The sequence below is a fragment of the Pleurodeles waltl genome, chromosome 3_1, assembly GCF_031143425.1.
Source record: "Pleurodeles waltl isolate 20211129_DDA chromosome 3_1, aPleWal1.hap1.20221129, whole genome shotgun sequence".
Classification (NCBI taxonomy): Eukaryota; Metazoa; Chordata; class Amphibia; order Caudata; family Salamandridae; genus Pleurodeles; species Pleurodeles waltl.
Genome location: NC_090440.1, coordinates 1650017372 through 1650044869, shown reverse-complemented (window position 1 = coordinate 1650044869; position 27498 = coordinate 1650017372). Strand labels below are relative to the sequence as shown.

Sequence of the window (27498 nt, the reverse complement as noted above, 5' to 3'; positions counted from 1 at the left end):
CACGAAGACTACAGAAGAAGAGCAGAACACGAAGGAAAAAGGGTTACAGAAGAAGAGCAGAACACGAAGGAAAAAGGATTACAGAGGAAGAGCAGAACACGAAGACTACAGAAGAAGAGCAGAACACGAAGGAAAAAGGGTTACAGAAGAAGAGCAGGACACGAAGGAAAAAGGATTACAGAGGAAGAGCAGAAGGCAAAGACTACAGAAGAAGAGCAGAACACGAAGGAAAAGCATTACAGAAGAAGAGCAGAAAGCGAAGGAAAAGCGATTACAGAAGAAGAGCAGAACACGAGGAAAAGGGTTACAGAAGAAGAGCAGAAAGCACAGCAGAATGGACACCAGAGGAGGAGCAGAATACGAAGGAAAATGGACACCAGAGGAAGGGCAGAAAACGAGGGAAAAAGGACAGAGAGAGGACAGCAGAGGTACAAAGAAAATGTGGAAGAGAGAGAGAGCTCAGAAGACATAGGTGAGTAATGAGGGGCTGGACAGGGGGGAGTGCAGGGAGTACTTACGGTTAGCTGGGAGGTGGCAGGAGCCTGGGCAGGTGGAGCTGCAGCGGCGGGGGGAAGCGAACTACCCTAGGGTCAAGGGTCGCTGTCTCTGCCGCGCAGCGGTCGCCATAAGAGGGAAGTGGGGAGGAGGGGTCAGCTGGGGGCGGAAGGGGGGGGCGACGAATGGGAGCAGGGGGGGCGGGTCCGCACGGGTGGTGGTGGCGGGAAAGCAGAGGGTGGGGGTGAGGGGGAAGTGAAAGGGAAAGTGTGAAAGCGAAAGTGTGAAAAGAAGGGGAAAAACCACAGGAGAAGGAGGCGAAAAATGAGGAGCAAGGGCAGGAGGAGAGCAGAGGAAAAGCGAAGAAGAATGGACGAGGGAGAGAGCGGAGATGGAAGAGGAGAAATGGACTACAGAAGAAGAGCAGAACACAAAGGAAAAAGGATTACAGAGGAAGAGCAGAACACGAAGACTACAGAAGAAGAGCAGAACACGAAGGAAAAAGGGTTACAGAAGAAGAGCAGAACACGAAGGAAAAAGGATTACAGAGGAAGAGCAGAACACGAAGACTACAGAAGAAGAGCACAACACAAAGGAAAAAGGGTTACAGAAGAAGAGCAGAACACGAAGGAAAAAGGATTACAGAGGAAGAGCAGAAGGCGAAGACTACAGAAGAAGAGCAGAACACGACTGAAAAGGATTAGAGAAGAAGAGCAGAAAGCGAAGGAAAAACGGTTACAGAAGAAGAGCAGAACACGAGGAAAAGGGTTGCAGAAGAAGAGCAGAAAGCGAAGCAGAATGGACACCAGAGGAGGAGCAGAAGACAAAGGAAAATGGACACCTGAGGAAGGGCAGAAAACGAGGGAAAAAGGACAGAGAGAGGACAGCAGAGGTACGAAGAAAATGTGGAAGAGAGAGAGAGCTTAGAAGACAGAGGTGAGTAACGAGGGGCTGGACAGTGGGGAGCGCAGGGAGTACTTACGGTTAGCTGGGAGGTGGCAGGAGCCTGGGCAGGTGGAGCTGCAGCGGCGGGGGAAGCGACCTACCCTAGGGTCAAGGGTCGCCTCCCCACAAGTGACTCCAAAGATCAGTTGGCTGACCTCCTGTTTGAGCTACAGGGACTCAACAATCTTCCAGAGGCCTGTCCTGCAACTGCCCAGCTGACTAGCACCAACTGGACCTGTCTGGCACTGCCCGAGCCCTGCTGCTTGCTTCTGCTGGAGTGAGTCCTGATCCCCAAAAGCTGGCCTCCAGGTCCTGAACCCTTGGCTGTCACTAGAGAGCACTCTTCCTGCCTTACAATTTCAAGTCCTGAGCTTCATATGAAGATCCAGAGGTTTTTGGGCTGCTCATGACTACAAACGGACGCCTCATGCTGCCCGATGACCATCTGCAATCTGTCAACACAAATCTCCAGTCATTACCTCCTTTTCCCATCAGCCCTAAGATCCAGCACCAACGGCGACAGTCTGCGTCAACTGCCAACACAAAAATCCAGTGATGACCTACTCTTTGCGCCAAACAGCGACTCTCTACAATGCCCGACCTGCTCTTTCAGCTGAAAATTGTTTTCTCACTTTGACCACTAATGCAGCACCCCATGTGGACTTGGACTCAAAGAAGGTAAAATCTTCAGCGGGACACATCCAGCCCCTGTATCTGACCTACACTCCCTCATGGTCAGCCTGAAGCTCTGACTTTGATCCGGTTCAGCACGACCAAATAACCACACGTGGTGCTTTTAGGTGATATTTTCACTCGAAAATTTTATAAACCATATCTTTGTTTCTAATGATTGCATTTTTGCAATTTTGGTGACTTTCAATTTATTTTAGTTTACTCTATTTTTTCTAAATTAGTTTGGTATTTTTACTGTGTTGTGGTTTCACTATTTTACTGTTTGAGTACTGCATGAATACTTCACACATTGCCTCTACGTTAAGCCTGACTGTTTTGTGCCAAACTACCAAAGGGTTAAGTACACGTTTATTCAGTGACTTGTGTGGTTCACTGTAGGAAGTTGGCTCTGTATGTGCTATTTCAAAGTAAGGAATAGCATGCACAGAGTCCAAGGGTTCCCCTTAGAGGTAAAATAGTGGTAAAAATAGATAATACTAATGCTCTATTTTGTGGTAGTGTGGTCGAGCAGTAGGCTTATCCAAGGAGTAGTGTTAAGCATTTGTTGTACATACACATAGACAATAAATGAGGTACACACACTCAGAGACAAATCCAGCCAATAGGTTTTTATATAGAAAAATATCTTTTCTTAGTTTATTTTAAGAACCACAGGTTCAAATTTAACATGTAATATCTTGTTTGAAAGGTATTGCAGGTAAGTACTTTAGGAACTTCAAATCATCCAAATTGCATGTATACTTTTCACGTTATTGACAAATAGCTGTTTTAAAAGTGGACACTTAGTGCAATTTTCACAGTTCCTAGGGGAGGTAAGTATTTGTTAGGTTAACCAGGTAAGTAAAACACTTACGGGGCTTAGTTCTTGGTCCAAGGTAGCCCACCGTTGGGGGTTCAGAGCAACCCCAAAGTCACCACACCAGCAGCTCAGGGCCGGTCAGGTGCAGAGTTCAAAGTGGTGCCCAAAACACATAGGCTAGAATGGAGAAAAGGGGGTGCCCCGGTTCCGATCTGCTTGCAGGTAAGTACCCGCGTCTTCGGAGGGCAGACCAGAGGGGTTTTGTAGGGCACCGGGGGGGACACAAGTCCACACAGAAATTTCACCCTCAGCAGCGCGGGGGCGGCCGGGTGCAGTGTAGAAACAAGCGTCGGGTTTTCAATGTTAGTCTATGAGAGATCTCGGGATCTCTTCCGCGCTGCAGGCAGGCAAGGGGGGGATTCCTCGGGGAAACCTCCACTTGGGCAAGGGAGAGGGACTCCTGGGGGTCACTTCTCCAGTGAAAGTCCGGTCCTTCAGGTCCTGGGGGCTGCGGGTGCAGGGTCTCTCCCAGGCGTCGGGACTTTAGGTTCAAAGAGTCGCGGTCAGGGGAAGCCTCGGGATTCCCTCTGCAGGCGGCGCTGTGGGGGCTCAGGGGGGACAGGTTTTGGTACTCACAGTATCAGAGTAGTCCTGGGGTCCCTCCTGAGGTGTTGGATCGCCACCAGCCGAGTCGGGGTCGCCGGGTGCAGTGTTGCAAGTCTCACGCTTCTTGCGGGGAGCTTGCAGGGTTCTTTAAAGCTGCTGGAAACGAAGTTGCAGCTTTTCTTGGAGCAGGTCCGCTGTCCTCGGGAGTTTCTTGTCTTTTCGAAGCAGGGGCAGTCCTCAGAGGATGTCGAGGTCGCTGGTCCCTTTGGAAGGCGTCGCTGGAGCAGGATCTTTGGAAGGCAGGAGACAGGCCGGTGAGTTTCTGGAGCCAAGGCAGTTGTCGTCTTCTGGTCTTCCGCTGCAGGGGTTTTCAGCTAGGCAGTCCTTCTTCTTGTAGTTGCAGGAATCTAATTTTCTAGGGTTCAGGGTAGCCCTTAAATACTAAATTTAAGGGCGTGTTTAGGTCTGGGGGGTTAGTAGCCAATGGCTACTAGCCCTGAGGGTGGGTACACCCTCTTTGTGCCTCCTCCCAAGGGGAGGGGGTCACAATCCTAACCCTATTGGGGGAATCCTCCATCTGCAAGATGGAGGATTTCTAAAAGTCAGAGTCACCTCAGCTCAGGACACCTTAGGGGCTGTCCTGACTGGCCAGTGACTCCTCCTTGTTTTTCTCATTATTTTCTCCGGCCTTGCCGCCAAAAGTGGGGCCTGGCCGGAGGGGGCGGGCAACTCCACTAGCTGGAGTGTCCTGCTGGGTTGGCACAAAGGAGGTGAGCCTTTGAGGCTCACCGCCAGGTGTGACAATTCCTGCCTGGGGGAGGTGTTAGCATCTCCACCCAGTGCAGGCTTTGTTACTGGCCTCAGAGTGACAAAGGCACTCTCCCCATGGGGCCAGCAACATGTCTCGGTTTGTGGCAGGCTGCTAAAACTAGTCAGCCTACACAGATAGTCGGTTAAGTTTCAGGGGGCACCTCTAAGGTGCCCTCTGGGGTGTATTTTACAATAAAATGTACACTGGCATCAGTGTGCATTTATTGTGCTGAGAAGTTTGATACCAAACTTCCCAGTTTTCAGTGTAGCCATTATGGTGCTGTGGAGTTCGTGTTTGACAAACTCCCAGACCATATACTCTTATGGCTACCCTGCACTTACAATGTCTAAGGTTTTGTTTAGACACTGTAGGGGTACCATGCTCATGCACTGGTACCCTCACCTATGGTATAGTGCACCCTGCCTTAGGGCTGTAAGGCCTGCTAGAGGGGTGTCTTACCTATACTGCATAGGCAGTGAGAGGCTGGCATGGCACCCTGAGGGGAGTGCCATGTCGACTTACTCATTTTGTTCTCACTAGCACACACAGGCTTGTAAGCAGTGTGTCTGTGCTGAGTGAGGGGTCTCTAGGGTGGCATAAGACATGCTGCAGCCCTTAGAGACCTTCCTTGGCATCAGGGCCCTTGGTACTAGAAGTACCAGTTACAAGGGACTTATCTGAATGCCAGGGTGTGCCAATTGTGGATACAATGGTACATTTTAGGTGAAGGAACACTGGTGCTGGGGCCTGGTTAGCAGGGTCCCAGCACTCTTCTCAGTCAAGTCAGCATCAGTATCAGGCAAAAAGTGGGGGGTAACTGCAACAGGGAGCCATTTCTTTACACAAGCCCCCCCCCAGCCCACAGGCCAGGAGACTCAGCCCAAGCTGGGAGAGTCTTCCTAGTCTGTCAGGCGAGGAAGAGTAGGAGAAATAGGCTGGTTAGTTGCAGGGCCTACTCTGCCTTACATCCTTCTGTTCAGGTCATTCCCTTTGGGGAACTGACCTACTTCCACAGTGATAGGACCTAGTCTGAATTGCCTCTTGTCTGCCTCTTCAATGTCTCCACCCATTCTTTCTATTTTGGTCTTAGAGGTATCCACCTCTGCTAACCTTATCTTGGCCAGGGTTACCCCTAGCTTACCCAGAGAGGTTACCCAGAGCTGGAGTAACCCCACCATGACCAATAGGGTCAGGGGGCCTAACTTGCTATTTGGCATGGGGTCAGACCACCATGCTAAGGATAGTGCAGCCATAAAGGCTAACACCCAGCAGAGGCCACTGACAGCTGTCAGTGCCCAGAACCACACCTTTAGCTCTTCACCTAAAAGGGAAGGGGCTAAGTTACAGGCCTCTTTGGGTTCAGGTTGCCTGTCTGCTGTATTAGAGTGGGGGGTTACCACATCTTGTGGTAAACACCCTTCTTCCACTCTTTCTTCTGTTAGCTGAGGAGCCACCCACTCAGGTTTAACAGTTGCCTGACTAGCCAGGACTTCTTGTGGGTCAGGTTGGACTTTATCAGGGCCATTTTTGGAGTTCTCCCCTACTGGAGCAGAATCTCCTTGGCTTGCTGTAACCTTGGCTAAAGGTTGTCCACCCTTCCTACTCTGTTTTCTTTTCTTCTTCTTCTGGGGCCTGCTTGCATTTACTGCAGAGGCAGGACTTCCAGAATCCTTGGGAGAGGACTGGCACTGGACCAGTTCCTCTCTTGAGCTCTGACTAACCTCTGGGTAGTCATTTCCAAGGAGACAATCAAGGGGGAGGTCTGTACTGACTACTACCCTTCTCCAGCTAAGAGTGCCACCCACTTCTATGGGCACTAAAGCCACAGGCCTCTTAGTGACCCTGTCTAGGCTAACTCTTACCCTGGCAGTCTCACCTGGGATGTACTGGTTTGAGAGCACCAGCCTGTCATGCACAATAGTGTGACTGGCACAAGTGTCTCTCAGGGCAGTGGTTGGGATTCCATTCACCAGTAGGTGGTGGAAGTGTCTACTTCCCTCTGGAATCTCCAACTCACCTGTTGGGCCCTGTTTCCAGTTGAAGGCTAGGAAGACCTCCTCATCTGAGGAGTCATCTCCCATGGCTACACTGGTTACCCCAGGAATTTTGTTCTGGGGTTTGTTTTTGGGACAAGAAGTGTCCTTGGTGTGGTGCCCAGACTGTTTACAGTTGTGGCACCAGGCCTTAGTGGCATCCCAGTTCTTACCCTGGTACCCACCTTTGTTTTGGGTTGTGTCTTGGGGCCCACCCACCTGTTCTGGTTTTTGGGGGCCTACAGAGGACTCTTTTTCTTTGTTTCTAGTGTCACCCACTTTCTCCTGGGGAGTTTGTGTAACCCCTTTCTTTTGGTCACCCCCAGTGGAAGTTTTGGTTACCCTAGTCTTGACCCAGTGGTCTGCCTTCTTTCCCAATTCTTGGGGAGAAATTGGACCTAGGTCTACCAGATACTGATGCAACTTTTCATTGAAGCAGTTACTTAAAATGTGTTCTTTCATAAACAAATTATAAAGCCCAACATAGTCACACACTTCATTTCCAGTTAACCAACCATCTAGTGTTTTTACTGAGTAGTCTACAAAATCAACCCAGGTCTGGCTCGAGGATTTTTGAGCCCCCCTGAATCTAATTCTATACTCCTCAGTGGAGAATCCAAAGCCCTCAATCAGGGTACCCTTCATGAGGTCATAAGATTCTGCATCTTTTCCAGAGAGTGTGAGGAGTCTATCCCTACACTTTCCAGTGAACATTTCCCAAAGGAGAGCACCCCAGTGAGATCTGTTTACTTTTCTGGTTACACAAGCCCTCTCAAAAGCTGTGAACCATTTGGTGATGTCATCACCATCTTCATATTTTGTTACAATCCCTTTGGGGATTTTTAGGATGTCAGGAGAATCTCTGACCCTATTTAAGTTGCTGCCACCATCGATGGGACCTAGGCCCATCTCTTTTCTTTCCCTTTCTATGGCTAGGAGCTGCTTTTCCAAAGCCAATCTTTTGACCATCCTGGCTAACAGGGGGTCATCTTCACTGGAGTTATCCTCAGTGATTTCAGAGGTGTTGGTCTCTCCTGTGAGGGAACCAGCATCTCTGACTATTATTTTTGGAGTCAGGGTTTGAGGGACCCTGTTCTCCCTAGATAGGACTGGTAGGGGGGAATTTTCCTCCAAGTCACTATCCTCTTCCTCTGAGTTGCCACCCTCAGAGGGGTTGGCCTTTTCAAACTCTGCCAAAAGCTCCTGGAGCTGTATTTTGGTAGGTTTGGGGCCCATTGTTATTTTCTTTATTTTACAGAGTGACCTTAGCTCCCTCATCTTAAGATGGAGGTAAGGTGTGGTGTCGAGTTCCACCACAGTCACATCTGTGCTAGACATTTTGCTTCTAAAAGTTGGAATACTTTTTAAGAATCTACAACTGGTTCTAGAATCTAATTCAAACTTTTACAAACTTTTAAACTCTAAAAGAAATGCTAAACAGGATCTAACACAAGGCCCTAGCAGGTCTTTTAAGAATTTAGAAAACTTTTCAAATTGCAAAAATCAATTTCTAATGACAATTTTGGAATTTGTCGTGTGATCAGGTATTGGCTGAGTAGTCCAGCAAATGCAAAGTCTTGTACCCCACCGCTGATCCACCAATGTAGGAAGTTGGCTCTGTATGTGCTATTTCAAAGTAAGGAATAGCATGCACAGAGTCCAAGGGTTCCCCTTAGAGGTAAAATAGTGGTAAAAATAGATAATACTAATGCTCTATTTTGTGGTAGTGTGGTCGAGCAGTAGGCTTATCCAAGGAGTAGTGTTAAGCATTTGTTGTACATACACATAGACAATAAATGAGGAACACACACTCAGAGACAAATCCAGCCAATAGGTTTTTATATAGAAAAATATCTTTTCTTAGTTTATTTTAAGAACCACAGGTTCAAATTTAACATGTAATATCTTGTTTGAAAGGTATTGCAGGTAAGTACTTTAGGAACTTCAAATCATCCAAATTGCATGTATACTTTTCACGTTATTGACAAATAGCTGTTTTAAAAGTGGACACAGTGCAATTTTCACAGTTCCTAGGGGAGGTAAGTATTTGTTAGGTTAACCAGGTAAGTAAGACACTTACGGGGCTTAGTTCTTGGTCCAAGGTAGCCCACCGTTGGGGGTTCAGAGCAACCCCAAAGTCACCACACCAGCAGCTCAGGGCCGGTCAGGTGCAGAGTTCAAAGTGGTGCCCAAAACACATAGGCTAGAATGGAGAAAAGGGGGTGCCCCGGTTCCGATCTGCTTGCAGGTAAGTACCCGCGTCTTCGGAGGGCAGACCAGAGGGGTTTTGTAGGGCACCGGGGGGGACACAAGTCCACACAGAAATTTCACCCTCAGCAGCGCGGGGGCGGCCGGGTGCAGTGTAGAAACAAGCGTCGGGTTTTCAATGTTAGTCTATGAGAGATCTCGGGATCTCTTCCGCGCTGCAGGCAGGCAAGGGGGGGATTCCTCGGGGAAACCTCCACTTGGGCAAGGGAGAGGGACTCCTGGGGGTCACTTCTCCAGTGAAAGTCCGGTCCTTCAGGTCCTGGGGGCTGCGGGTGCAGGGTCTCTCCCAGGCGTCGGGACTTTAGGTTCAAAGAGTCGCGGTCAGGGGAAGCCTCGGGATTCCCTCTGCAGGCGGCGCTGTGGGGGCTCAGGGGGGACAGGTTTTGGTACTCACAGTATCAGAGTAGTCCTGGGGTCCCTCCTGAGGTGTTGGATCGCCACCAGCCGAGTCGGGGTCGCCGGGTGCAGTGTTGCAAGTCTCACGCTTCTTGCGGGGAGCTTGCAGGGTTCTTTAAAGCTGCTGGAAACGAAGTTGCAGCTTTTCTTGGAGCAGGTCCGCTGTCCTCGGGAGTTTCTTGTCTTTTCGAAGCAGGGGCAGTCCTCAGAGGATGTCGAGGTCGCTGGTCCCTTTGGAAGGCGTCGCTGGAGCAGGATCTTTGGAAGGCAGGAGACAGGCCGGTGAGTTTCTGGAGCCAAGGCAGTTGTCGTCTTCTGGTCTTCCGCTGCAGGGGTTTTCAGCTAGGCAGTCCTTCTTCTTGTAGTTGCAGGAATCTAATTTTCTAGGGTTCAGGGTAGCCCTTAAATACTAAATTTAAGGGCGTGTTTAGGTCTGGGGGGTTAGTAGCCAATGGCTACTAACCCTGAGGGTGGGTACACCCTCTTTGTGCCTCCTCCCAAGGGGAGGGGGTCACAATCCTAACCCTATTGGGGGAATCCTCCATCTGCAAGATGGAGGATTTCTAAAAGTCAGAGTCACCTCAGCTCAGGACACCTTAGGGGCTGTCCTGACTGGCCAGTGACTCCTCCTTGTTTTTCTCATTATTTTCTCCGGCCTTGCCGCCAAAAGTGGGGCCTGGCCGGAGGGGGCGGGCAACTCCACTAGCTGGAGTGTCCTGCTGGGTTGGCACAAAGGAGGTGAGCCTTTGAGGCTCACCGCCAGGTGTGACAATTCCTGCCTGGGGGAGGTGTTAGCATCTCCACCCAGTGCAGGCTTTGTTACTGGCCTCAGAGTGACAAAGGCACTCTCCCCATGGGGCCAGCAACATGTCTCGGTTTGTGGCAGGCTGCTAAAACTAGTCAGCCTACACAGATAGTCGGTTAAGTTTCAGGGGGCACCTCTAAGGTGCCCTCTGGGGTGTATTTTACAATAAAATGTACACTGGCATCAGTGTGCATTTATTGTGCTGAGAAGTTTGATACCAAACTTCCCAGTTTTCAGTGTAGCCATTATGGTGCTGTGGAGTTCGTGTTTGACAAACTCCCAGACCATATACTCTTATGGCTACCCTGCACTTACAATGTCTAAGGTTTTGTTTAGACACTGTAGGGGTACCATGCTCATGCACTGGTACCCTCACCTATGGTATAGTGCACCCTGCCTTAGGGCTGTAAGGCCTGCTAGAGGGGTGTCTTACCTATACTGCATAGGCAGTGAGAGGCTGGCATGGCACCCTGAGGGGAGTGCCATGTCGACTTACTCATTTTGTTCTCACTAGCACACACAGGCTTGTAAGCAGTGTGTCTGTGCTGAGTGAGGGGTCTCTAGGGTGGCATAAGACATGCTGCAGCCCTTAGAGACCTTCCTTGGCATCAGGGCCCTTGGTACTAGAAGTACCAGTTACAAGGGACTTATCTGAATGCCAGGGTGTGCCAATTGTGGATACAATGGTACATTTTAGGTGAAGGAACACTGGTGCTGGGGCCTGGTTAGCAGGGTCCCAGCACTCTTCTCAGTCAAGTCAGCATCAGTATCAGGCAAAAAGTGGGGGGTAACTGCAACAGGGAGCCATTTCTTTACATTCACCCTGACAAGGATTGTGTTTATCAACTGAGTGGTGATCTCACACCCCTGAATCTATAACCCAATTTCTCACACCTTTCATATTCTCATACTTATTTTTTACAATTATGAATCATTTCCCTTCACTGCCATCCCAATTGTTTGTTACTCTGAAGTAAGTGCTGTAATGTAGACCACATTTTACAGCTGTAGCTAAATGCGGGAGAGGCTGTGAGAAAAATATTGTATAGGAATGCTTCAGTGTTTGGGTCTTGCAGAATATAAATGGATTAGTGATTTAAATTACATTCAAATGCTAGTAAAACGTATTTATTTCAAATCAGCTGCACATCCCCGGCTCTGTGTTTGCTCCTGGCTCTCAAATTATTGAATGTTTGAAACCAAGCACAGAACTCGCGTATTGTACTCAAATGGCTGCAGTTAAAACAGAAAATCCAGAGATACCGATTTCTTTCACTCAAGAACTCACCTACTGTAATGTGGATACTGTAATCTCTGCATTTCTTTAATCAAACCTGCTATCTCTTCATGAGGCTATTTTGGCCATGTTCTACGTTATTCATTGAGTTGTGCCTCTTTAGTGTGTGTATAATAAAGAGGGATGCGAGTGCCGCCGGTTTGCAAGTGAGAAGGCCAGAGGAGCACATGTGGGTGGGGTGTGTCTACCCCACATGCGTGGTGTGTGTGTGCCTCTGTGCCTGTGTGGAGTGTATGCACGAGTTTATTCATTTACATGCGTGAATGTGTTGCGTGACAGTGCATGCATGCTCAGGAACACTGCAGGACGAGACAAGCACTTGATGTGAAGGATGCTGGAGAGAGAGGAAGGTGCAGAGCAAAGTAGAAAGAGGGGAAAGAGGACGGTACAGAAACAGCGGAAGACAGTGGACAGAGGGACATAAGTCAAGGTGCTAAGGATGAGAGAGGAAGCAGGGTGGGGTTGCAGCAATGTGATATGAAGGAGACAAGATTTGGCAGGCTTGTATTTTGCCTTTGGCAACTTTGCCACCCAACAAACACTAGAAAAGCCAAGGGCATGCTGAAGCCGATTAGCACGTCTGCGTGGAAAGTGGGTGGGAGAAATGAGGAGAGGGTCTTACGGGGGCCACATCCCGCACAGTGGTGCGGAAAGCCTAAAACATAATAACAATATAGATAATAAAGCCCGTGCATGTGTGGACTACCTTTAAAAGTGTCCACATTCACAAAATGCTGTGAGCAAATACCAGCGTTAATGGCCAACAGATGAACCATACTAGCCAATGACCGCGAGAGGCTGTTCAAAAGTTCCTTTCCATATCCTTATGTCTGTGAGCCTATATATGTATGTTGTGTGGTGTGTGTGATGTGTGATGCCATGAGCTCCCGCAAAACAGTTCAAGCAGTCAGTAGGCAAGACCTAAAAAGTAGGCATCAGATGTACATTGGGTCTGTTTTTATCTTACGGGTGTTACAAACTGTCAGCTACATGCTGTATCCCTACCAAGGGCTGCCAATGATAACTATAACCTCCTTACGAAGATGCAACTATGTCGTGCAGCAGAATTAATAGCATCACGGTTTACCAATATCAGGTTAAGGATGTCAGCCAACTTTCATAAGCTGACTGAACAAAAGCAGACCACTTTCTTCTCCATTGGAAAACAATCTTTAACTCCACAGTGAGATGCCTTGTGCCTTGCTTCAATTGTTGGGAATCTTGATATAAATGTAGCTGCCAGGGTTACTCAAAAGCCGTGTGTGACATTCGCGTACACCACTCTGTTGACTATCGGTGGACAATAAAATTCAACTTAAGAGCATGCATATTTGTCAGTGTTTTCATATGACGCTGGTTCTTCCTTTCTCATAAAATAAATGTTTCCATTGCTATCCTTTGCTGAGGTTCTGCCCTCAGATGTGTTTGATGTCCAAGTCCCTGTCTTCTGATTGGCTTTCATGAACAAAAGATCCTTCATGTTAAGACAACTTTGTTCTGGAATTCTATGGCTCTTTCTTTGGTTTGCTATGACTAGAGCTCCCTGTATTTGCTATGACTAGAGCTCCCTGTATCTGCTATGACTAGAGCTCCCTGTATCTGCTATGACTAGAGCTCCCTGTATCTGCTATGACTAGAGCTCCCTGTAGTTCCCGAGGGCCAAAGATATCTGGACCTTCTTCGATCACTAAGCATAGACCCTCTTCATCTCTTGCGACAGTGCCCAGAATTAATCATGTATACTCGTTCTGATAAATAATCAGGGAAATAAATATCAAAACTGTTATCGAGGGGATCTGACGTTAAAGCCCTAACTCTGGAGAAAATATAACTGACATCTTTTTTATTATTGACTTTGGTTATATTATTATTATTAAATGTGAATTCTTAGCAAAATCTAAATTAGACTAACCAGCTGTTAAGATCAGCAGCATACTTTTAGCGAGGGTTAACGTTCCACTTTCCCCATCCCACTTTAAGAGAGCGCTGTCACTGAAACAGCCAAAGAAAGTGCCAAAAGAACGAATTACGTGGGGGTTACCTACCCGATATTACGCCTTCCAGAGATCCATATACTGTACCGATTTTGGCAAATTGTTCTCATATTTTCATAGACGTTTATAATGAAGCTGTTTTTAATATAATTTTAAAAACTCCCATTTGAAGCTTAAAAGTATTTCACTTTCCCATAATACATTTTAAAAATCCTCAACTAACATTTCTTTCGTTTCAGCCGCAAGTGAAATCTTCTGTTAGTCAATTCATTGCTTTTGCTCACTCAAGTGTCAACGAAGTCAGTGTGAAATACCAACAGAATGAAAAACACTACAACTATACAACACCCAAAAGCTTTCTGGAGATGATAAAGCTGTATCAGAACCTATTAAGCAAGAAGAGAAAAGAGCTCGTGCAAAAAATGGAAAGACTTGAAAATGGGTTACAAAAATTACAAACAACTGCTTCTCAGGTAAGCTTAGAAACTTTTGGAACCCATGTCTGAAACATCAGAAGTCCTGTTTTGATATAGTTCTCCAAAGGAAATGAAGCAATTATCATTGGTTTTAATATTACTGATATATTACTAGGTACAATAATAACATTTTAAGCTTATTAGTGGTAACAGTACTGCAATAGTAGCATTAGTGGTAGTCTTAATATTATAATTATTTTCATTGCTACTATTCTTTAAAAATACACGGTTTCATTTATCGAAAATATAAAAGATAACAACAGCCAATAATTATCAGAGATTAAACCAGTTTTCTGGATACAGTCAAATTACTTCCATTTCGGTACTGCATGCAGAAAGCATTACAATCGTGCTAATTTCAACGGAGTTATGGATATATTGTTACAACATTTGATCTGTTCATGAAAGGTGTCTCCTTTGTTTTTTTAGACATTACATTTTATGAGGGAAAGCAATAATTGTCAGCAGATACATATTCAGGGACGTAGAGTACAGACAGCAGGGAATAGCAGTACTAGGCCATGTTTAACTCTGCTCACAGCACACTGACTGTCTCCCCACACCCTTAGTTTCCAGTGGGTCGCTGTCACCATAGTAGCTTCGCATTATCTAGACTTTGGGGTCAGATGCCTCCAGCCACATCAGCCTGCTTCACCAACCATGCAGGGTTCACATCCCATTATGTTGAATGAACACCAGGGCTTTGCGGTCGGTCACAAACAGTTCTGTTCTCTTTCCTGCCCCTTCAAGTCAGCAAGTGCCTCCACAGTGGTGCCCAGATGTCACCAGTCGGGACTCTAAGGGTAAAAGTAACACTTGCCCACAGAGGTTTTAAAGTAGATCTGTTATGTTGCGGTTTGCTCGTGGGGGGTCTACTACATAACCCGGGAAGAGGGGGTGGGGGGTTGGGGAGTGTGTGTGTTGGGGGGGGGGGGGGGGGGGGGGCAAAGGGAAGCACCACAGTGCAAGAGCACATTTTTTCTTGTTTTCCTATTTCCCCTAGGTGGGAAACTCTCTCTTCAAAGAGAAACCTCCTTGTCCCCCCACCCCACCCCACGAAGTTTGAGGTGTTGCATTAGCTTTCCCATCTTGGAAGGAGACGTTGCTTTACTACTGTATTTATGTACTTAAGGCCCATATTTATATATTTTTTTGCACCGCATTTGCGCCGCTTTTTGACACAAAAGCGGCGCAAATTTACAAAATCCAATTGTATTTTGTAAGTTTGCGCCGCTATTGTGTCAAAAAGCGGCGCAAATGCGGCGCTAAAAAAAGTATAAATATGGGCCTTAGTACTGATGTACAACTACATAGTGTAGTTGCGTTTTTCTGGGTCAATATTTTCGAGGAAAAATTATAATAGTGAATAATGATTTATATGTGACATCCAATATGCAAATGCTGAATTAATATTGCTGTTGAAATGGGTTTAATACAAAGAACAGAAGTGTGGTTATTAACATGATTTTGTTATGCCACATTTTTACATGAATCTTCATCTTAGAAAAAACGGATGCTGTCCTGACGCTGTTTTCACTTCTGTGTATTCAAACACACTAATCCTGGAGTCTCAACACCTTATATTTTGGGAATTAATAAAATATGAAGGATATGAGGTAGGATCTATTGGTGACACACAGAGGCAACGTGGTCTTGGACAATTTCCCTTGTCAAGTGATATGAGGACCATCTTGGATAGGTGTGTATAGTAGTCCAGATTATCTGTCCTTGATTGTACAGTGCAGATTATGGCCCTCATTACAACCCTGGCGGTCGGTGTTAAAGCAGCGGTAATACCGCCAACAGGCCGGCGAAAAAAAAAATGGAATCACGACCATGGCGGAAACCGCCAACATAGACAGCCACTTCAACACTCCGACCGCCGCAGCGGTAGAAACAAACACTTCGGCGGTAACCGCCAACAGACAGGCAGAACACAAGGTTCAGCCCACTGTATTACAACACATCTATCCACCACCTTTTCCGGGGTGGTACCAACATCAAAAGCACAGTGATAACAGGACTGGGAACGGAAACCACTCACCTTTCGACACTTTACGAACAACCAGGACGCCATGGAGCCCAAACTACAGGTCCTGCCCATGCTGGTCTACCTCCTCTTGTATCAGGAGCAGGAAAGACGCCAGCGAGGACCACAGTGAGTTCTGTACCTAGCACACAGGGGAGTGGGGGAGGGAAAAGAGAGTGACACACACACGCAACACGCAACACCCTCACCCCCCACCCTCACCCACATCCCCATACACACAAATACATGCAGCAACATTACATATCCACCCCGTCACCCCCTCGAAGAATGCAAGGCCAAAAGGAAATTATTGTAATGAGTGTAAGCAATTAAATATCAGATAGGCCAAATTCAAAAATCAGTATATGCAAATATGTACACCAACTACACAAGTCCGGATATTCATTAAATCATTGTTCGTGGATCAGTTTCCCAAAATGCATGGGGGCTCCACGTCCACTGATTGGTCCTGGGGAGTGCAAAGCCACAGTCTCTCAAGTCTTTCCAGTGGGTGGTTTGCCGACTACTCTATCCTGGGGAGTGCAAAACCACAGTCTCTCAAGTCTCTCAAGTAGGTGGTTTGCCCACTGCTCTATCCTGGGGAGTGCAAAGCCACAGTCTCTAAAGTGGATAACAGTCTCCACTGGTTCTGGAGGGGGCATTGTGCCCAGAGTGCTTCATCCTGCCAAGGACTGAGGTAGTGGATGTGAATCTCCACTGGTTCTGGAGGGGGCATTGTGCCCAGAGTGCTTCACAGGCAGTGTGGCAGGTCCCATTCCATCACCTGGGTGTGTGTCACAATATTGCCTGGGAACAGGTAGCATGATACTCCATGGAGGCAGAGACACTCTCTACCCTGCTGCGACTTCGCCTGCCACCTGCAGGTACAAACAGTGCTGTGAGTCATGCCTCATGTACGCTGGCCAGGGTCCAGGACGTCTCCTGCAGCCTCGGACGGCTGTCCACTGGGGATGATTGCCATGTCAGCTGTGGTGGCACTGTCTGAGCACATCACAGAGCTGGTGACGGTGCTTGTGGCGCTGTCTGTGGTGGAGGTGCTGGGGCATGTGTCTGCACCTGTTGAGGGACACAGCAGGACGTCTCCTGCAGCCTCGGATGGCTGCCCACTGGGGATGATGCTGGGGACTGTTGCTGAGGCAGCAGACGTGCAGGTGGCGGTGCTGGTAGTGGTGAAGGTGGCAGTGAAGGTGGCAGTGCATGTGGCTGTGTCCACTGCCGTACAGGTTGATTTTGTGGTTGACAGAAGGGGTAACTCTGGTCCCTCATCCGGAGCCACCGTGCCCTGTCCTGACCTGCTCTTCGGCTTGTGTCCCTTCCCTACCTTTGATGTCACTGCTGGTGCCTTGCCACTGTCCCCTTTTGGCTTGGAGGAGCCCTTGCTTGCTGGTAGGTGCGCCTTCTCCCTCCAACATGTGGGCACCTTCTTCACCTTGGAAGGTGGCGGAAAGGCCTGCTCCTTGGCCTAGGTGGCACACTGGCAGCCCTGATGGGTGGCACCCGCGATGAGACTGGACTTGCTGAGACCACTGTGCTGGAGGATTTGGTGGCTGAGGTGCTGGGACCTGGACAGCCTGGCCCTAGGGGAAGGATGTGGGGGGAAGGTGTAGGGAAGAGGTCAATGTTAGCCAGGAAAAGTTTCTTAGACACTCTGGGATGGGAAGATGGAGGGGATTTGGGAGTAGAGGAAGAGGTAGTGGTTGTAGGAGGTGTACGTTTGCTGAATTTGGGTGAAGGTGCATGGGCCAGAGGCTGTTGTGAGGTGGATGTCTGTTGGGTGGGTGTGTGCCTGCATTTGTGTACTTTGGGATGAGGGCTCACAGACACACTGGGGGAGGACACAGGGGATGTGTGAATGGTAGTGGGGGTGGTGAGTGCACATGAGCGGTGTGTGGTGATGGGCGTGCTGGTGATGGAGGTAGTGGATGAAGATGTAGTGCATGCAGGTGTGAGTGGAGATGAGACAGGGAAGGAGGAGGAGGACGTGGAGGAGGGGGACACAGTGGAGGAAGTGGATGTTGGTGTGTCTGCATGGGGATGGTGCTTGTGTGAGTGCCGGTGGGATGTCTGGTGCTTATGTTTGCCATGTCCACTCTTGTGTGTTGATGTCACTGCTGGTGCCTTGCCACTGTCCCCTTTTGGCTTGGAGGAGCCCTTGCTTGCTGGTAGGTGCGCCTTCTCCCTCCAACATGTGGGCACCTTCTTCACCTTGGAAGGTGGCGGAAAGGCCTGCTCCTTGGCCTAGGTGGCACACTGGCAGCCCTGATGGGTGGCACCCGCGATGAGACTGGACTTGCTGAGACCACTGTGCTGGAGGATTTGGTGGCTGAGGTGCTGGGACCTGGACAGCCTGGCCCTAGGGGAAGGATGTGGGGGGAAGGTGTAGGGAAGAGGTCAATGTTAGCCAGGAAAAGTTTCTTAGACACTCTGGGATGGGAAGATGGAGGGGATTTGGGAGTAGAGGAAGAGGTAGTGGTTGTAGGAGGTGTACGTTTGCTGAATTTGGGTGAAGGTGCATGGGCCAGAGGCTGTTGTGAGGTGGATGTCTGTTGGGTGGGTGTGTGCCTGCATTTGTGTACTTTGGGATGAGGGCTCACAGACACACTGGGGGAGGACACAGGGGATGTGTGAATGGTAGTGGGGGTGGTGAGTGCACATGAGCGGTGTGTGGTGATGGGCGTGCTGGTGATGGAGGTAGTGGATGAAGATGTAGTGCATGCAGGTGTGAGTGGAGATGAGACAGGGAAGGAGGAGGAGGACGTGGAGGAGGGGGACACAGTGGAGGAAGTGGATGTTGGTGTGTCTGCATGGGGATGGTGCTTGTGTGAGTGCCGGTGGGATGTCTGGTGCTTATGTTTGCCATGTCCACTCTTGTGTGTTGATGAGTGTGCATGCTGGCCTGATGGTGTGCTTGGGATAGGCTGAGGTACAGGGGATAGGGTCTGGGTGGAGGAGGTTGGAGTGGGGAGGCTGGACACAGGGACCATGGCTGCCATCAGCACTGAGGCCAGAGCCTGAAATGCTCTCTGTTTGGCCACCTGGCCAAAATGAATGCCCTCCAGGTATGCATTTGTTTGCTGCAAATGCCTCTCAACACCCTGGATGACATTCAGAATGGTAGATTGCCCAACAGTGAGGGATCTCAGGAGGTCCATAGCCTCCTCACTGAGGGCAGCAGGGCTGACTGGGGTAGGGGCTGAGGTGCCTGGGGCAAAGGAGATACCCACCCTCCTGGGTGAGCGAGCATGGGAAACTCGATGAGGGGCTGCTGGGAGTACGGTGGTGGTGGGGGCGTGGCGGCTGTACAGAGGTGCCCACTACCGCAAGGGAGCTCCCATCAAAGGAGTAGTCGCTGTCGCTGGTGTCTGCTCCTGTCCTCGTCGTGGAGCTCCTCTCGCCCTCCGTCCCACTGGTGCCTTCTGACTCCGTTACTGCACCCTCCAGGGCCATGTGGGATACAGCTCCCTCCTGCTCCGGTGCCACTGCTCCTCCACCAGATGATGCTAATGCATGCAAGGACAGGGTGAAAAAACAAAAGGGTGGGAAGACAGTTGGACACATGGTCAATGCATGCAACACCACTACCGTTGGCGGACACAACACACAGGGAGCAGCCCTATGCACTAAGCCACGCACTGACAGGGCAGGGGAAAAGCACATGCCCATAGGCGACTCTGTCGAGAACCATTTTATGTACAGCTGGAAGCCATAGGAGCATGACTAGGTGTAGAGGGCAAATAGCACCTTTGGGGTTGGACAGGGAATGAGGCTGCAAATCAATGGATCTACCTTTGCACGTCTGCCCTGGCCTAGATGAACCCACAGCCCACCTCCCCACCCAGACACCTCGTAATGAGTGCAGACTCAGCTGAAGGAGAGTGTACTCACCCCCTTGTGGCTGCTGTGATGCCCTCAAGCGCCCATCCAACTCCGGATATGCCACTGGCAGGATCCAGTACATCAGGGGGGTCATGGTGCGACGGTCACCCCTTCTGCGTTGGGAGGCCATCCCCAGCTGGGCCTCTGCCGTCTTCTTGCTCCAGTGGCGCAAGTCCTCCCATCTTTTCCGGCAGTGGGTGCTCCGTCTATGGTAGACCCCTAGGGTCCGCACTCCCTTCGCGATGGCACGCCAAATCCCCTTCTTCTGGTGGGCGCTGATCTAGAGGAAAAGTGAAGTTATAATGGATGTTACTCTCCCACACAGTTCTTCTCACACATTGCCCACAAACCTCCCACCATGGCCCAGACATACATACACACACCATCCTCACATGCTGGCCTGTCCCCCCCCCCCCTCTTCCATCCACGACACTCCATACAATCATGTGCCATCCACCATGCACACAGTGGACTCACCTGTTTGTCTGGAGTACGGTACTGTCACGACTTACGTTCGGCTTTAACCTGGAGTCTGCAGAACGAGTGGCGTGGATCTTGGTCTTGAATGTTCGGCCTTGGCCCAGGTAGTGTCGACTCTTTCCGGTAGCCACGGTGCTGCAGGCAATGGGTACGCCAAGAGCAGGCCATGTCCCTCAGAAGTAGTGCCAGAGGGAAAAAATCCCTGAAAGGGGAAAAAACCTCCAAAAAGATAGTTTCCTGCAACAGGAACAAAATGAACAGGTAACAGCAGGAGCAAAATACAGGAAAATACACTGGAACCGACGAGAACCAGCACAGGAATACAAGGTAGCAGGAACGAAGACACCATCCAAACAGAAAGTGTTGCAGCGCAAGGAGAGAAAGAATCAAAGCCCTTAAATACCAACAAACAGGAAGTGACCAACAGGAAGTACAAGGACACCATCTTAGATAGGGATAGACACATAGAACAGAGTGGACTATGAGCCATAGAGAGTAGGGAACAAGGAATGCTGGGGAGAGAAGGGTAACATGGGAAAGGAAGAAAAACATAAAAAAAGAAGAAGAAGAAAAGAACAGGTGAGTGGGGGGTCAGACCTGCCTGTGAGCACGGTGCGCTAAAGAAGAACGAGGGCCCATGCCCAATTTGGGGCCTCATAAGGTGCAGAGCAGGCTGGGGACGCGGCGCATCTTTGGACCGCGTGCCGCGGACCGAGCCGAATGTTCGGCTCGTGCTGCACGCAGCGGTGTAACACGTACATTTGCGTGTACCGGGGGGGACCCCATCCACCAGTTTCTCCAACTACTCCGCAGTGAAGGCAGGGACCCTTTCCCCAGACACTGTGGCCATTGTCACTTCCAGACACAGGTCACAGCAGCATTTGCAGTGAAGATCCTCTCCTGTAGAAGGTCAGGTATCAAATGAGGGAACTGATAGAAAATAGCGGGCACATCCGCGGCGCTGCGTACCGTCACCGCCGGCGTACATCGTCATTGGCTGCTGTAACCCATAGGGCCCAATGATAATCAATGCTGAATTGCGCTGCGGTCCTCGACTGCGTACCGCGACGGTGTACAACGCCAGTGCAGTTACCTCATTTCCCCTTGTCCCACCTTACAGGTCAGGCAGCCGCCATTTCTGGGGGCAACATGACAGGCCAAATAACTGCGTCACACCTATTTAGGCCATGAATACGGACAGACAAAGGCACATAGAGAAATGTTAACATTTGTGCTAAACAGCTTTGTGAAACCTATGTGTTGTATGACTCTACTCACCGTTCTCCTCCATTGGGCACGTCTGCTGGGGCAGGTGATGAGATGGGAGCATCCTCAGGTGTACAGACCCCTGGTGGACCTGTCGACAATGGAAGACAGACAAATAATTATCACTTACAGACTTGATCGTACAACAATCCAGTAACTGTGTGCCCAGTTGGAGCCTGACCTGATGTCAGCTATCCGCCATCCCACAGGAATACCCCCCTCTAGTGCAGGTCCTGTCAGTACTCCATTTCCTGGCCAGTGGGTTTTTTCAAACAACAGTAGCCATGGCCTCAGGGATGTCCCAGCCAATGTTCTCTAACGTGTTGTCCAGAGTGTTATCTGCCCTGCTGAAACACATGTGCAGCTACATCGTTTTCCCTCAGGTGGAGGATTTGCCCACAGTGAAAGGTGACTTCTATGCCCTGGGACATATCCCCAATATCATTGGTGCCATTGATGGTACACATGTGGCATTTGTCCCTCCCCCCGCAGGAATGAACAGGTGTACAGAAACCAGAAAAGCTACCATTCAATGAATGTGCAGATGGTGTGTTTGGCAGACCAGTACATCTCCCATGTGAATGCCAAGTATCCTGACTGAGTGCATGACGCTTACATTTTGAGGAATAGAAGCATCCCTTATGTGATGGGGCAACTCCAGAGGCACCGTGAGTACCTAATAGGTGAACATTTGCTGTCTGGGTATGGGAGATTCCCTAATGTTTGGAGGATGTCTAACAGTTGTCCCTCGATATTTGCAGGTGACTCTGGTTACCCCAACCTGTCATGGCTACTGACCCCAGTGAGGAATCCCAGGACAAGGGCAGAGGAACGCTACAATGAGGCACATGGGCGAACTAGGAGGATAATAGAGCGCACCTTCAGCCTCCTGAAGGCCAGATTCCGGTGCCTCCCTCTGACAGGTGGATCCCTATACTACTCACCGAAGGAGGTGTGCCAGATCATCGTGGCCTGCTGTATGTTTGCACAACCTGGCTTTGCGATGCCAGGTGCATTTTCTGTAGGAGGATGGGCCTGATGGTGGTGTTGTGGCAGCTATGGAGCCTGTGGACAGTGAAGAAGAGGAGGCAGAAGAAAAAGATGTAGACAACCGTAACAACATCATCATGCAATAATTCCAGTGAGGCACAGGTAAGAGGATGGAACTGCTTCTCACATCTCATACTATTGTAGGACCTAGCATAAGTCTGCCTTTTTTCCTCTGTGTATGGACCCTGACTTGTCACTTTGGCTGTCCATTTCACAGATCTGGGTCCAAATTTTTACCCTCTGCTATGTTTACTCCTGGCCTACAGCTGTGTAACATTGGTATGTGAACAAGTACATTGACATTGCTATATTTCAGAGATGTTGCAATTACACATTTGTGAAAGCACAGACTGACTCCAGATTGTTTGGTGATTCAAGTGTGTTTATTTCTGTGCTAATAAGTGGAGGGGTGTGTGAAATGGGCTGGGGTGATGATGGAGGAATGTCCATGGTAGAGTCCAGTCTCTTGGTCTCACAGGTGCATTGTCCAATGGGGCATAGGAAGGGGAGCAATTGCAGTTTAAGGTGGACAGGGTGACAAAGTGGGACAGAAGGGTGACATTCATGAAGGTCTTATTTCCTGGTGGGGGTCTTGGCAATGTTCTCTGTCTTGTTACTGGATCTCAGGAACTGTTTGCGGGGTGGTTCTCCTTCTGCAGGGGGTGGGGCGCTGGTGGCCTGTTGGTCCTGTGGTGGTGCCTGCTGTCCACTAGCGCCAGCGGAGGGCTGTTCATCATCCAGGCTAGTGTCAGGTGCCCGTTTGTGTCCCACTGTGTCCCTCATGGTGTTGACAAGGTCTTCCAGCACCCCTGCAATGGAGACCAGGTTGTTGTTAATGGACTTCAAGTCCTCCCCGATCCCCAGGTAGTGTTCCTTCTGCAGCCACTGGGTCTCCTGAAACTTGGCCAGTACAGTGCCCATGGTCTGCTGGGAATGGTGGTATGCTCCCATGATGTTGGAGAGTGCCTCGTGGAGTGTCAGTTCCCTGGACCTGTCCTCCCCCTGTCGCACAGCAGTCCTCCCAGCTTCCCTGTTATCCTGTGCCTCTGTCCCCTGAACCGTGTGCCCACTGCCACTGACCCCAAGTCCCTGATTTTCTTGGTTTGGTGGGTTTGCCTGGGTTCCCTGTAGTGGTGGACACACTGCTGATTGACGTGCCCTGGGGACAGAGGGAATCGCCCGCTGGGTGAGTGCTGTGCTGGTGTTTCCTGAGGGGGAGGGTCTGTGGTGGCTTGTGACAGTGGCAGGGGAACCAACTGTCCAGAGGTCCCTGATGGGCCGGGCTGGTCATCTTGATCCAGGTGTGCAGAGCTGCTATCATCACTGTGGGCCTCTTCTGTGGGGGGGCTGGATATGTCTGGCACCTCCTGTCCGGTGACGTTGGGTATGGGTCCTGTTGGGGTGTAAATGGATAGTTTTAGTATCTGTGTGTGCCATATTGTGCATTGGGTGAGGTACCCTCTATTCCTGTGCTTGCATCATTGAGTTTGCCCTTTTGTGATAGTTGGTTTGGGTTCTGTGTGGGTATCTGTACTGGACATGATTTAGTGACGGTGGTCCATGCATAGGTGTTGCATGCAGGACCTTGGTATTGAGATGTGTGGTTTGTGATAGTGGGGCATATGTGAGATGATGGAGTGATGGGAGTGAGGGTAAGGGTGGGGGGTATGTGATGACATGCGGGTGGGGTTGGGGGGTATGGTAATAAAGATATGACTTACCAGAGTCCAGTCCTCCTGATACTCCTGCGAGGCCTTCAGGAAGCAGTATTGCCATGACTTGCTCCTCACATGTTGTTAGTTGTTGGGGAGGAGGTCCTCTGTACAGCAATCTGGAGTTTGGATACCACGGAACACACCTTCCCCCGTAGGTTGTTCCACCTCTTCCTGATGTCATCCCGTGTTCTTGGATGCTTTCCCACTGCGTTGACCCTGTCGACTATTCTCCGCCATAGCTCCATCTTCCTAGCAATGGAGGTGTGCTGCACCTGTGATCCGGAAAGCGGTGTCTCTACCCGGATGATTTCCTCCACCATGACCCTGAGCTCCTCCTCTGAAAACCTGGGGTGTCTTTGAGGTGCCAAGATGTGGTGTGGGTGATGTGCGAGGTGGTGTCTGTTGTGCTGTGTGGGGGGATGTGTTGGTGTGTGTTGTTTGGGGTGTGTGGATGTTGTATGGGTGAGGGTGTTGTGTGACTGTGGATGCTGGTATTGTGTTTGCTAATCTCTCTCTCTGGGCTTCTTCCAAAAAATAGTTGTAAGGGTTTGTGGGTAATGTGGGTGTGTGTTTTATAGTGTTGTGGGTGTGTGGGTGTGGGTGTGTGGGTGTGGTGTATGTATGTGAATCAGGTGTGTGTATTTTGAATTGTTCAATGTAGTTGTGTTTTGTAAGTGTGTGGGTATTTTGAGCACGGCGGTGTGTACCTCCAATGGTTTACCGCGGTTGAAAGACTGCCACGTTGATTCTTGGGTCGTGATATTGTGGATGTATTCTTATTGTCGTGACGGTGTAGGTTTTGGTATCGCCAGTTTGTCACTGACCTTTGCTGTGGCGGACTTGTGTGGGTGTCTGTATCATGGCAGATTTCGAGATGTGGGCCGTAATACCTGTAGCGGAATTCCACCGCCGCAACGGTATGTTGGCGGTCTTCAGCACGGCAGAAAACAGGATTTACCGCCAGGGTTGTAATGAGGGCCTATGTGTCCTGGAGTGTACAGTGACATGCAGAAGGGACATCAACCGGGGTCTGCAATTTTTGCTGCTGGTAACCACTCATGTAATCAGGCCAAGGACTGGTAAACACAGATTCGAGATGCCATCCAGGTGCAGATTTGAGAGGACCACTATAGTAAAAAGGTCAGTGGCACCTCGTCTCCTATCCCACAACAGAATATTTAAAATACAGTATTCTGGCAGGATCACAAGATGCTGCGTTCAATGACTTCTTTTTTTAAATTAATTTTTATACTGAAAAGAAAGAAAATTCATTACATAAATTTACCAAGCAAAGAAGTTAGTCCATAGAAAAAGAGATGAAGACTACATAATAATCATAATCAAATTCAAAACAATTCAGGTTTCAATAAGAAGCGAGGCTTGGAGCAACCCCCACAATGACCATTAACGGGACTGATTCTTGAAATTGCCCCCATATCACCTGCCCTTTTCTCCTAGCACGTCTCCCCTTCCGTTCATACAGGGCAACTTCAAGGTGATACACAGATAACAATTTGCCCAGCCACTGTTGACACGTAGCGGGCAATGGATCGAGCCATGCAGACGAAATGCACAGTCGGTAAACCACCATAGCCATAAATATAAAAGCTCTATGCATTTCAACCGCTTTCTCCGCAGTCCCTAAAACCATAATCTCAGGGGTAAGCTCGATTTCGTGTCCCACTACCCCTTTTAACACTAGCTGGATCCCATCTTTCAACACCGTCAATTTCCCACAGGTGGCAAACATATGGGTGATATCTGCCCCAGGCATCCCACACCTCGGACAGTGTATCCCCTCTAATCCACCCCATTTAGCTAGATGGGCTGAGGTATAATATAGGTCATACACTGTTTTATAGTGCTGCACCTGTAACGCTGAGGACAATAGCATAGTATATCCGAACTCAAGGGATTTAAGAAAGTTAATACCACCTTTTTCAAACTTGCCCTCCCACTTCTCACTATATTTTTCTAAATCATTAGGCTGTTCTGACATAAACATTGAGTAAATAAATCTTATTGTTATATTGGGCTTTTCGATTATATCCTTCAGAAAAGGATTATTTACAAACCCATGTACCCCCCAGATTTTTTACTTAAAAAATCTCTTATCTGTAGGTATTTGAAAAAATCTCTCCACTCAAGTAGAAACTGCTCTTGGAGATCCTCAAACGACTCACCTCCAATCCCATCATAAAAATCTCCTAACCTTCATTTACCTAAGAGGGCCCATTTTGCAGCATAGTAATCTTTAAATATTACAGGCAGGGACGGGTTGTTCTTTATTAAGGTATAGTAATTAAATCTTCCAAGCCCGATCTTTTTCTGCCATGGCCGCCAGCATCAATAGGCGGCATCAAGTACCTTTAATCGTACTTTCTTGTAATACCCAGGTTCATGAAAGGTCAGCAAGCTTCCATTAGCTATTGGTCCTGTCAGCAGCTCGTAGATATTTGGGCAATATTCTACCCCAATCTTGCCTTGTTTCCCCCCAATAATGGGCGCATATACTGAAAATCCACTGCCAGCTGATATAATTTCAAATTTGGGAGAGACCCCCCCCCCTTTTCCCGGGGTAAAGACATAAATTTGCTCGCCCTTCTGCATTTACCATATGCCCGAATAAATCTCATTACTAGCAGGTCCATCTCTTTGAACCGGGAGTTTGTAAAACTCAATCGAATAGCCCAAAAGAGATTCAGCAGCTTAGAGAGAAGGATCATTTTAACCATATTGCATCTTCCCATTATAGCCATATGTAGATTGTTCCATCTGTTCAAATCCTGTTTTGCTTTTGCTAATATCGGGTCCAGGTTCATACTAACAATCTCTCCTACCCTTGGGGAGATATCAATACCGAGATACACTGCATGAGCCACCCTACGAGTTTCCTGTGTAGTCACATGTCTATTGACCAATAATTGGGTTTTCCCTCTTTTTAATAAATACCCTTAAAAAAATTACAAATTTACTTGTCACCTCTTCTATTTCTCTCAGTGCTACATCTGGGTTAGATGACTTCTGATGCAATTTTGAGATCTAGAAACCGTAAAAAATGGATTCCCTTTTTTTGAGTGACACATTTCTCAACAAAGGTGGTCAACATTAAGCCATGTTCAGTGGTACCCACACTTAGCCTAAAACTAACTTGAGCTGGTGAAATGTTGGAAGTAGAATCAAGCCACGGTTTTGAATCTTAAAAGGGTTACTTTAGAAAATATCTTAGGAGTGTTGATTACTAGAATGTGATGATAATACTCCCTTTCTTGAAGATTGGTGCAAATATAGCACCTTACTACCTAAGGGGAAAACTCATTGTAAGATCTCTGCTAAAGGGAAAAAGTAGAATTGGCAGCCATAAACTAGCTTCAGTCAAATCTACTGGGCAGGGCCAAATAACAAGGGGGAAGAGTTCTTCAATGTTTTTTTTTTTATCAGAA

At 48.7% G+C, this 27498-nt stretch overlaps 1 protein-coding gene across 1 annotated transcript in view; it reads left to right on the top strand.

Annotated features, from left to right (window-relative positions):
* Window positions 1-27498, top strand: part of LOC138283610 (dynein axonemal heavy chain 11-like) — a 2790563-nt gene that overhangs the window by 2132860 nt on the left and 630205 nt on the right. The window contains exon 60 of the mRNA XM_069221547.1: window positions 13382-13615. Coding sequence (XP_069077648.1) covers window positions 13382-13615 — 234 coding nt within the window. The remainder of the gene's footprint in view (window positions 1-13381; window positions 13616-27498) is intronic.